This window comes from Saccostrea echinata, unplaced genomic scaffold (genome assembly GCF_033153115.1).
Source record: "Saccostrea echinata isolate AGI-Se365-2 ecotype Australia unplaced genomic scaffold, CSIRO_AGI_Sech_v1 ptg000016l, whole genome shotgun sequence".
In the NCBI taxonomy this organism is placed as follows: domain Eukaryota; kingdom Metazoa; phylum Mollusca; class Bivalvia; order Ostreida; family Ostreidae; genus Saccostrea; species Saccostrea echinata.
This window is the reverse complement of record NW_026889765.1, coordinates 23,625,113-23,637,454: the sequence shown is the minus strand read 5'-3', so window position 1 is coordinate 23,637,454 and position 12,342 is coordinate 23,625,113. Positions and strand designations below refer to the sequence as shown.

The 12,342-nt window shown below is 34.6% G+C and overlaps 1 protein-coding gene across 5 annotated transcripts in view; it reads left to right on the top strand.

Moving 5' to 3' along the window:
* Positions 1 to 12,342, top strand: part of LOC133188566 (fibronectin type-III domain-containing protein 3A-like) — a 56,966-nt gene that overhangs the window by 16,995 nt on the left and 27,629 nt on the right. The window contains exons 1-3 of one of the 5 annotated variants that reach the window (XM_061324043.1): positions 711 to 1,062; positions 1,629 to 2,039; positions 12,133 to 12,302. In XM_061324043.1, the coding sequence (XP_061180027.1) occupies positions 1,943 to 2,039; positions 12,133 to 12,302 (267 nt within the window). In that variant the 5' untranslated portion in view covers positions 711 to 1,062; positions 1,629 to 1,942. Of the gene's footprint in view, positions 1 to 710; positions 1,063 to 1,628; positions 2,040 to 12,132; positions 12,315 to 12,342 lie in introns of those variants that run through there. The other 4 variants (XM_061324042.1, XM_061324044.1, XM_061324041.1 and 1 more) reach the window with 4 other exon arrangements.

Genomic DNA, 12,342 nt, shown 5'->3' with positions numbered 1-12,342 from the left:
TTTCTGTAAATGTCAGAATCATGAGTTTAGATTAGATGCATAAGGCATGGTAAAACTGTACAAGAAAAATGTCCAAGGTGGTTATCCGCTGAAGTATGGTATCAAAAGCACTAGGTGGAACCTCAGAAAAATGTATTTTTATAAAGTCAAGAACTAAGAGCTTTTGGCAGCAAAGCCTCATTTGCATTAGTCAGTCTATCCAGGATGTATCATAATTTGTTTATCACTTGGAATCCTGGCAAACAATCAATTCATTTGAAAATTCCAGCAGCCGAGGGGATTCCCCTGCTTATAACCCCAAAGTGAGTTTTGAGGGTTGAGAAATCATGTGCTCTCTCTGTCAGCTGATCTGAATCTGCTCTTGACCTCTCTAACTAGGCCACAAGAAGAGGGCTTTCATAACATCAGTATATTATGAAATGCAGTACATGTATGCAGAGTAGGTGTTGACAGTTCATTGCTATAAATGTACAAAGGGCAAAAATTTGTCCATGTTCTTAATCTGTTTTGGATTACCAAAAAGTTACTGTATTAAAAAACGAAATTAGGGCAGAGAGTAATGCCTTTTGGTGTACAGGTAATGGAGCAGTCATGCATGACATTCCAAAATAATCTTTTGTCATGTCAAAGGTCAGGATAGGTGGATTCATGCACAAAATCAGCGAGGGGAACCCACCTAAGTGAATGCTAATGTTGGATGTTTATCCAGAAGATTATTCTTGTCTATAATAGCCTAATCTTTATGGTTACTTTTTATCTAAATCTGATGAAGTGTCGAGATTACAGGAATTATCGACCTCAGGTTATCTGTGCTAGAAGGAATTTCTCCGGACAATAAAGACACAGGTGGACATTGATGTGAAATATACATACCAGTTATATATATATACATATGCATATAGTTTGTCCGAGTGATGGATGCCCAAGACCGATCAAATAGACGAATGTGACAGGAAATCTAGACACTTGTGAAGAGATTTTAAGCTTTTCTACTTGTGTTGTCATCTCATACCATATGGATGGTTAATTTGGAGGGAAAACTGGTTTACTTTGGTGACGCAGGTAAATCAATGCATCAATCAAGATGCACATTATTTAAAATCTTCAATTTAGATCCAATTTATGAATGGAATATCTTGGATGAATAAGTTCATTCATTGACATATTATCTAGTTTATATATAATCGCATCTAAACCTAGCAGGAAATAAAATTTAGACTTTAATTTTTTTTTCAAAATTTTTTTTGATCATGAAAAATTTATTCTTGGAACAGCCTCATATATTATTTATGAAGAATATGATAATTCTTGGGCAAGTTGATAAGAGCTTTAGTTGTAGTCCTGGAAAATTCATAGTGCTTTTTTTTCCTTCTTCTTTCTGGAACTGCCTTGTAATATGAAAAAAAAAAATTGATATTCATACATAGAGCTGAATTTTCTGTTGCTGATCGGCAGAGCAGGCCATTGATCGATTGATAAGTAGCAGGATCATGTGAATTACATGTTGTTTATGTTCATTATCCAAGGAATTTATTTAGGGGGGGATTTTGCGGAATGTTTCCTAACTATACGTGAGCATTTTCATACCTGGAATTTTAGAGTTTTTATTCTGAATATATTAATTGCAGTCATGCTTCACCAGAGGAAATTGGAAGTTACATAAAATCTTTAAGTTTCTGGAAGCAGCCATGTGGTAGCTGTTTGTCTGTGTTGAAAAAAGTGGGTTTTTTTTGCTCTAAACGATTGCCAACAATTTTTTTTTTGGTTTCACCTAACTATACCAGTATAACATAAAATACCTGTTCCGATCCCTGGAGTCATATGATAAATATTCTGACAAAAATAAGGAGTACGGCCAGGAAGTGCAGAGTCATTAACCAATTGTATAACATTCAATCAAGACGGGAGGAATTGTGTATTTACATGATTGGAATTTACACTGATGAAGTGTCCAAGTGATTGTGGTGGTGGTTACATGGTACCAAAAGTCATGTGCAGCATCTGTATAGAGGAATACTCAGGCTACAATGGAGGTTATGGTATGTATCTAACCCTCCAATGCATGTGTTTTACAAATCTCTACCCCAAAAAAAAAATCACACTATACCCAGATTTTGACCCTTACTGTGTTTGCATCAAAGCGACAGTAAACTTGTATTAAAATGATGATTTTCCAACATGGATGCTTTGCGGTATTGTTCTTTAGAATGCTGTCTGATATGATGTAATTGGTATCGATTCTTTCGAAAGGCATCAATATTTTTCCATCAGATTCTGTAAACTCTGTGAGACATGAGTCTGCACAACGAAACGAGGGTTCCAGTAAGTGCAGATGCACTGTGAAAAGGAGCTCAGTTTTCAGGGGTGGGGGTCAATGAATACCATTTCTAAAACATTACTTGGTTTGTTTGTTTGCAGAAAAATTGGGTGCCTTTATACTAGATCATTAATAAAGTTGATCTTATACATGAACTAATAATGGAAGATTGCGAGACTAATGAGTGAAATCCAGTATGTTAGCAGCATCACTGTTCCCCTCCCATGGTTTTTGGTTGGATATGATTTTTAGCCAACACTTTGTATCAGTTTCTATCCCCTCTCTTTAATCGTCATTGCAAAATGAACCAGACTCCTAAAAAATTGTTTAACTTACAGTGTTGCAAAATCTCAATTCTTTTGTTAACCTCTCTGTTGCAAAATGCACGATTTAGCATTAGATTGTTTTTGAAAGGTCATAGATAATGTTCAACTGATCTAATGGAGTCAAATTGCAAAGTAAAGTATCTATATACAGCACTGCAGAGTAGATTGGTATAAGTATATTAACATGACATGATAAAGAGATGATCTTTTGTTGTGTCTGAGAATGGGATGGAATGGTCTAGAACAAAAATCTGATTATATGACTAAAATTGGACTGGCATCTTTATATCAGATCAATAATAATGGCCTTATGTCGGCTAAATGACAGAGGTTACCGAGTTAAAAATTTCATTATTAGAGGCACATTTTAAATATACTCTGTTCAATAGGTCAAGTCTTACAAAGATAATGAAGACATTGACGGTTTGATTTTCCTCCTTTGTGTTGGGGTTTAAATTGCTGTTTACCTTGCGTGTCTGTGATTGCAACCACACCTTCTTTTTGCACTAAAACATATGGGCCACAAGATTATGTATATGTTTAAGGCATTTATCTTGTGTATGAAAGGAAATGTAGTCCTTTTATCTAATGGGGTGAAGATATCAGTGTATGGGGGGCTATGGAGGTGCTAAGTACTAGAGGGAACCATTACTTTGCCTATTTTGCAAATATTAAAGAAATATTAATTAAGTCAAAAAAAGCAATATATTCACGACTAAATAATTTAAGACCTACATGAAAACTCCCCTCCCACCTTCCTCCATATTTCTAGCTCATTATAGAAGGATGGTCAATATTTGCTACCTAATTTTGTATGCGACCATCAATTACCTGTAGTAATCATGTACTTAAAATGCAATTTAATTTTTAAGGAGCAGCATATAATAAATGTTGATAGTGCCAGGACAGTAGTGATTCCAATTTGGTCAGCTTCCTTGAATCAATAGGAAATTGCACAGACTATTCAAGAAGGATGTCTGCATATTAAATGCCTGCAAGTCACCTATCCTTGGTGTAGATTTTCAAAGCTTGAAGGATATGCCTCTTTTAAAAGATTATTTTGACACTTGAGGACTATTTTCCCAAAACATGTCATACTAGTTGACAGTCTATAAAGTAATAAAGCTTTCAGTATGTTTTCGTATGTGGCAGGAAAAAAGAATATACAGCAGGCTTTATTGAAGGTGTTTATTGTAATGGGAATCTGTTTCGGACTTTTATCCCAGGCTTTAAAATTCATGTTACTCAGAAAAACTCAATGATTTCATGTTCTTATTTTAGAAAGATTTGGTATGTTAATGACATGAAGAGGAACTAAATTTGCAGAGGCGAAATTTTTGGGTGGACATCTATTAATGTATCTTTTTGTTTCACACTGCTATTAGAATTTTACATTACGAAGAAGGTACAATGCATTTATATGTCAATTAGCATATAGATTCTTTTAATTAACCCTGAAAAAAAAAAACAAATAGGAACAGTAAAATTTGGGTGTTACTGTTAGGAATAATGCCAGAATATTTTAATGTGGAAGAAAAAAGTGAAATGTGAGGAATACGTTGGTGTCTTGAGGTTTTTGGCAGAGACCTAGAAGCAGATGGGATGATTCACCAATGTGTGAAGTTTCTCTTCTGCAGAGTGTAATTGCTGGCTGCTAGATAAGGCTTTTAGGAGGCTGACTCCAAATCAATAGATGCCTGCTTTCTGCACTTTTTGATCAGTATTGATCACTTGGTTTGACAGGTTTGGGCTATTGGAGATGATGCTCTTAAGATTTTAAAACAAATAAATATGAAAGCTGATGAGGGAGATAATCAGACGTGAATCTAAGGAATGATCGCAACAGTGATAAATAACATAGAAAAGATTGATTGCTTTGTCTGCATAAACTGAGTACATTTGGAATATTAGAGATGTAACCGTACAGAAAATTTTGTAGAGGCTGAATATACACATTTAAAAGAAAAATTATACCCATTATAGTCTTGGTAATTGTAGATGGAAGTTTGAAAATAACCAATACAATTCGCAGCCACTTTCTATTTTGTAAAGCTTTTTAACATATAGTACATCTTAATGCATAAAATTCAATTGCCCAAAGCACTTTACTGGGTTTATTACTCTGTCAAGGACTTGAAATATTTGATTGGTGATAGCATTGCACCCGGATGCAATTTATTAGAAGTGTAGCTTCTTAAATATTACTGATAAATCAGTATGTTGCAATATGAAGAGTATTTGGTAATATTTTTCACAATGTAGTATTTGCAGTTTTTATTGGATATACACCAAAAACACAAAGTACATTGCAATTCAACATTAATCTGTCCAATTCATTTTAAAATTTTATATACCAATATAAAAGTTAACAACATAACTCCCTGATAAGGCAGTACAAGAGTTCAGATTGTTCCATAACTTTGTCCTTGAATTAGCTGAGAAATGGATTCACACTTTCTCTGAATGAAATATATGGAGATAACAAACAGTATTCAAACTCAAAAGTCCATTAAACAATACAAAATAGGAGCAGAGCAAACACGGACCTCCAAACATCAGAGGTGGGATCAGGTGCCATGGAGGAGTGAGCATCCAATACAATACAACATAAATCTTGAGAGCATGAGAGGAATTAATTTGATCTTGTACTAATTTACTATGAATAGATAGGGCTACGTTCAGGAAGTTCCAGTGCATCATTGAAAAGAAAGATTTGCATTAATCTCTTAATTTATTTTCTTTATTTAAGGGTTTAAGATTAGAATCTGAAATTACCACAGGGCTCTTGATTGTCTATATTTGGGGCCAATGAAAGGCCCCATTCTCAATTCTAAACAAGTTACATTTTTTCCCAACCGAATGTGTTAATATTCCCAGTAGTCTATTTAGTTAGTAACAAGCACAGGAAATACAAGTTTTATGGGATAATGATTTTCCCAAAATTCCCAAAAAGGTTCACTAGTTTTTCCAATGTTAATGGCCCTGGCCCCATGCAGTTTCGAAAAGTTGTGTGAGTGCCCTATTTTCAAAAGTATGGAGGCAGATTTTCTTTGAATGCCAAACAGAGAGAGGCCTAATTCATGAATGAAAATTTAATTTTGGCACAACAAACATGTAAACATGTCGAGTGTTCAGAGTGCAAATTTCCTATATAAAATGATTATCATATGAGTATAGTGTTAACTTGTAATGGAATATATCCTGAGTACTGCAAGGACAAAGTCGAGAAATTCTTAACTGTACGATCATCCGTTTCGGAAAAAAAAAAAAAAGAATGCACCATATTGTAAATGAAGAAGATGGAATTTTGTCACTTCTTTCATGGATAATTTTTGTGCCACCGTGTACCTTATGATATTATAGATATCTTAATTATCTTTAAACTATTCACAAAGCAGTAGTGTGCCCTGTTAAGTGTATGTACATATTTTTCTCTGAAAAAAGAATTTATGAACTCATGACATAGCTATTTTATTGGAATCTTAGAATTCCATTTTGAAATCAGAGGTGCCTATAAGGTCCTGGTATAATATGATCCAAATGAAGTAATGCATCATTAAATAAGTGCAATTTTTGTGCTACATATTCCGTGAAAGTACATGGTTGATCTTTGCTTTAACTTGGTGTATATTTACAGTTAATGTAACAGATATTTCCTCTTCCTATTATGAATATTTAGTTACAGGTAAAAGTTATCGGCACTTTTGGATAATTTACAATAAAAGACCCCAAAAAAGAAGAAATTTCTTTTGCTTTTTTGTCATGAAAATGCAGATTTGATTCACTGGCGGCAAATAACACAGTTCTTACATTAAGACCTGCTAGAAAAATGATGGATGGATTCAATCATATATATATGCTAAGTCGGTGAAAAAAGTGTCGATTAGTATTGTCGGACCTCTGATGATGTCAAGGATATCAAACTTTGCATATTTCAGTTCTGTGTGAAATCCATTCTGGTGTTAAATTTCTTTTGATATATTTTATAATTAAGTCTAGATTAAGGAAAAATATTTGACCTTGATTTGCCCTTCACTGGTCATAGAACAAATTTTGCCCTTGATACAAAATCCACACACGTACATAGCAAATATGTGATAAATATTGCTAAATAAGAAAGAAGTATTTTTTCATTAAACATTTCTTACATAACTTTAGTCTTTATATGTTAATAATGAAAATCAAAGTCAGTTTTGATATATTTGAACATGATGAAAAGGTTAATAGGTGTATTTTTGCAAGTTAGTTTAAATCATTCCTTTATTTATAAGTAATTAATAGCAAAAATGCAATTTGTTTTAAATTACTTAATAAATGTTTGATTATATATAAGATGTAGACATCTTCTGCTTGAGTTCTTTGAGGGTTCACTGACTATTTTGAGTTGGGGAGAATTGAGTTTTGTTTTGGCCCACCAGTGAGTGTTCACCAGTGAGTGTTCACTGACTGAGTGTTTTGAGTTGGGAGAATTGAGTTTTGTTTCGGCCCACCAGTGAGTGTTCACTGACTGAGTGTTTTGAGTTGGGAGAATTGAGTTCTGTTTTGGCCCACCAGTGAGGGGTTGAGTGTGGTTAATACTTTCATAGTTATTGGACACAGATTACATCAAGTAGCATGTTGCTTTGAAGTTATAAAGATACTATCTAGCCTGCGAATTGGCCACCAGTTGGATGCTAATGACTTGAGACTTTTCCAGAACTAATAATGCTGTGTCTGTGGTGAAATCTTGAAGATTTGTATCAATGAATAGGTATAGTAAGATTACAAGATACCCAGAGCAGCTTGAAGTAAGGGTGGGTCAGGAAATCTGCCTAAACCGTGTAATTTTACTCCTGTAGGGATTAGCCTGAGAAGTGTTTGGCTATTAATGAGTGTATACGTGCCTTGTCCCCATCCTTTCTCTGTGTTTGGTATGTAGATTGTTTTACGTGGCCTTCTGTCTGTCATTGGTGCATGAATTGTTATCTTTATTTAAGGTTACCAACCAGACATCCTTATAAAATATGAGAGAGAAAAAACGTGCAGTTGTTAAAGATTTCCTTCGTCAGTCAGGTCATGAAAGAGGAAAGTTGGAGCAAGACGTCAGCAGTTATAGGAACTTATTAATAAAATCATGACATGGATGACTATATTCTTGTATTGCGCACCTGCATTTACATATCCACTTGTATACTAAGGGGGTGAACATTCCTTAAAGTACACTAGGTTATTAACTATAAGCATATTGAATAGCTAACCATTTGGAGGCATTTTATGAATGCTGTTGACAACTGAAAGTATATAGAAATGGTTGCTGTCAACTTAATCACTCTGAAGTAAGGCCAAATAAAATTATTTTTTAGATTCTCATCCCCACCTGCCCCATTTAGAGTGTTTTTCTGTATTTTTGTTTATTTTGGTTAAATAATGGATGAAAAATCAAAAGAGAGAAAAAAAATTGTTGACCAAAAGAATGAGAAACATAAACAGTGATGTGCTATATAAGTCTGTCACTTATTTTAATTGCATAGTGTCTGTGAGTATTTTTTAACAAGCCAATTTTTCTTTTGAAAAAGTTACAAAATATTGATATAAAGTCAAAATTTTTAGTTACACCTCTCACTCCTTTGTTTTGGAGAAGACAATTGGATTTACAAAATACAATGGAAAAAATTGACTAAAATTGCAACATGTAGAAACATATCATAATTATGTTTTTAGAGACAAAACAGTGAAAGTTTATTAAGAAATTTCAGCATCACCAAAGTAGCTATTATATAAATGAAGTTATACATCAGCAGATTTTAGAGAATATAATTACTACTGAGTATAATAGCACTACTTGAACTCTGTATCTACAAGAACTCTTCAGCAAAGGCTAAATTCTTCAAGAATTTTTATACAGATCTATTCAGAAAACTTGTACAATGTCACGCCAGAATCATAAATGTTGCATTGAATGGTTGTCTTGAGCAAAAAAGTGGATTTTAATGACATCATTTGAAAACTGTGGTAGTTTTAGATGAAGCAGAGGGTTAGTCTTGGAGGTATATGTTTGGAAAAAGGTTGATAAGAAGTGGCAATTATAGGGCTTTGAGATCTGTGACAAAGCTGCATTTGTGTTTGGGTTAATTCGGCGGGGGGGGGGGGGGGGGGGGGGGGGGGGGGACATGAAAAGGGATTTCAGCATCCAACTAGGAAAATTTTAAACATTATAAGATACATTGAACTTTGTAACCAGTTTGACCAGTCAGACATTTTTACAACAGGCCATGGACTTGTCAGTATGAGAACTGTCCATCTCATATTCAGAAAATAACATTCAACTGTTTACACAGGCTTTCATAATCACCAGACGTAAACAATATTAAAATTGTATTGAGAATAATAAAAATCTGCCTTCAGGGTTAAACACACTATATGTAAAAGTTGGGAAGAACTTGTGCAAGCAGTGGTGCACATTTGGACATTGTGTATTCTGGGGTTTGTAGAGGAATGCATTAATATTATGAAAATAATTGGGGTAATTAAAGCTTATTAGTGGTTTGTGTACTCATGTTAGCATAAACAATGTAAACATCTCATAATAAAAAGAACTATATAAGATATAGAATAAGATATTATAAAGAAAACAACCCACCTGCTGCATTATTTTTTGAAAATTAGGATGAGAATATATAAATTGAGTTTATGCGGCCTCTACAGATAGGTTCTATTAAACTGTGCAAGCACTTCATCTGTAGAAGTTGTCATATTGCTTTTTTTTTCCTTACCTGGCCTGCGTCATTCTGGTAAATTGTGCTAATAATGAACCAGAATTATGGTCATTATTTTCACAGTATGACGTTCATGAGGTGTTAATGGTGGAAATGAATGATATTTTTTCCATAATTTTGTTTTACTTTTTTTTCTTGACCCAAAAACAAAAAACCTAGAAACAAATCCCAACTGGAAAAGAGATTTCTGTTGTTTCAACACGTAGCTCCACCCAAGTTTTGACCTGGCCAGAGGGCATACAAACCTGTATTTCTGATAACACGCAGTTTCACCCATTCATGCTGTGTCCTCTTACCCCTATCACTTGGGGTTATTTGTATCACAATGGCTTGAACCGATTAAAGAAAAACAGCTGACTGATTTCATTGTGTCAGGAATTGCTCCTAGTAGATGGTGTACCTATGCACATACCTGGACGTCAAATATTTGTCTATTTATAGTCTAGATCGTGAGGTGAGAGCACTCATGTATGTCAGGGCAGGCATGTAGACTTTTCTAGGAGGATTAAAGAAGACAATGCTCATGACATAGGTCGACCAAAACTTACACAACTCTTTTGGCACTTGTATACATCCATGCATAATGGCCCTGTGTTTCAGTGATGGAGGGTAATGAAGACTGTTATTTATGTTGATAAGATGCTGGTGTGCATCCTGCCAACATTTTTATCAGTGCAGCCTGGGTTTTGTTTGGGTCACACCCTCATAACAAATGAAGGGTATATTCCTATGTCTGGTAATTATCTTTCCCTTGAAGCTGAAATTGCAAGAAAGTTTGCCAGAGAGTTAAGAGGAAATGCATTTTCACAATAAAATAACCCATAAGGTTGTTTCTTAGAGGGGATTTTCAGTAATTGGAATTTACACTCAAGCATACCCAAGACTAAAAAGAAAGTTTGATTACTTTATTTTTATTACAGTGAGAAAATGTTGTAAAGTAGACAGAAGCAGATTTATAGTGATATAAAAATATAAAAGAGAAAAAAAAAACATTGCTGCGGTTAAATAATATTGCACTAGGAGACACATGACATCATAAGGAAAGCCTCTCAGATCGTTTAAAAAACCCGCATTAAATCCTGGTCCAAAAAAAATGTCATTTGAAATAAATGCACTAAGTTGAAAAATGTGTCCTGAAGACATGTAATCACAAAAGATTTTTTTTTAAGGGAAAGATCCTGGGTAGTTTAGGAAACAAAAGCTTTTCCTTGATCAGAAGGGAGGCATATTTGCGATTAATCTTTCTGTTCCTTGATCAGAGGAGGGGCATATTTGCAATTAATCTTTCAGTTAAGAAATAAGTAAGAACACCTAAAACAATAAATTCTAGGTCACCGGAACTTTGCTTGATGGGGTGGTGTTTTTGATTTTCCTGCATGCATGTATATTTGATTGTGTAATTCTTCACAGATAGCAGGCATGATTTTCTATTTACTCCAATTTCAGTTTAGATTTAAGGTATTTGAGTTATACGATTTAATGGGATTTATATGCATAACACTGGTGCTTTTTGAGCTGAAGCTAATCAAACACACATTTTACTGTAAATAGGGCAGACAGTCTGACCTTGACAATCTAGGTTAGAGTTTTCCCCCCCATGTCAATTTTAGATGAACAAGATACCCATATCTTACAAACTGAAAGTCCCTTACCATTTCCTCAAACATTCCTTAAAGATAGAATCATTCCCTTGGCTCAGATGTAAATTATGCAAACAAGAACGCTGTAAGAGATCGGAAAGTGTTTATTCTTTACACTAGCAAGATTTCACAGATTCTTAAATTGCACAAGGTACCGGTTAATCAATAAAAATCTTTAGAGTTATTTCAAATGACATTTATCAATACCGGTACTTTTCGGGTGTTTTCATGTGTGCACATTTAATTGGAGTCTTTTGGACCTCCAGGATGAAGCTGCGAATCTTGTACTTTGCTGCAAATTACCAGCATTGATTTCTTGGTTAGGAGATTTTCCTCAGGTGCATTATGCTTTAGTCCTTGTCAATACACTCCGGCCTCTACGACTTTGTTGATATTTGTGTCATTTAACATCGGGAACCTTGAACTCGGGAGATCCCCTCGTCAAACCTGAGGTTATTTATTGTTCATTCCTGCATCTCATTGTCTGCTCCTAGACTTCAGTATAGATTGATCATTACTACTGGATAATCTGATCAAATGATGGAGGTCATCTAGTGTAGTTGTCAGGCTTCCAACCATCATCAAAGATCTCAACAATCGAACACTCTCTAATCCAATCTTTTGGATTCTAACTGTTCATCAAACTCGCAAATCAGGGTCGGAGAAACACTTCAAGACAGATACCTTTGATAGATCTGTATTTCTATATACATTAATCGGCTAGAACACACATGTTCAAGTAATAAATCTTTTATTTGAAAGTTTCCTAAGAAGTGATCCTTATTTTACAATTACCACATTCATTTTCTGTCAAGTATGTTTACTTATTAGATTTGAAGTAGTGCCTAATTATCCTTGAATGCAATATTTGCAATAATTGGGTGATTTAATTTCTGTTCCATTTAGCATGTTGAAAGAATGTTCTTGATAACCTCAAAACAGATTGCACCCTCTGAAAAATTTCTTATGAAAATGAATTCATAAAAAGAAATAAGATGTTATGTACGACATTTATATTATACTGCATAATTACGAACATTCTGGTTCATTTTCATGGTAAACTGTTCATGAATGCTATGTGTATATTCTTGTAGGACCTGCCACGGTGAGAATGGTGTCCAATAACGGTCCACCACTTCCCATGCCCATGCAGGTGCCACCAGGTCACATGGTCCAACAGATAGTGGACGAGCATGGCATTCTGACTCATGTCATTCTATCGCCCCAGCCCACATCTATGCCAGTTGGCGGACCCTCTATGACGGTAGGATACTATGTATGTATTAAGATTTTTTTTCCCTCTC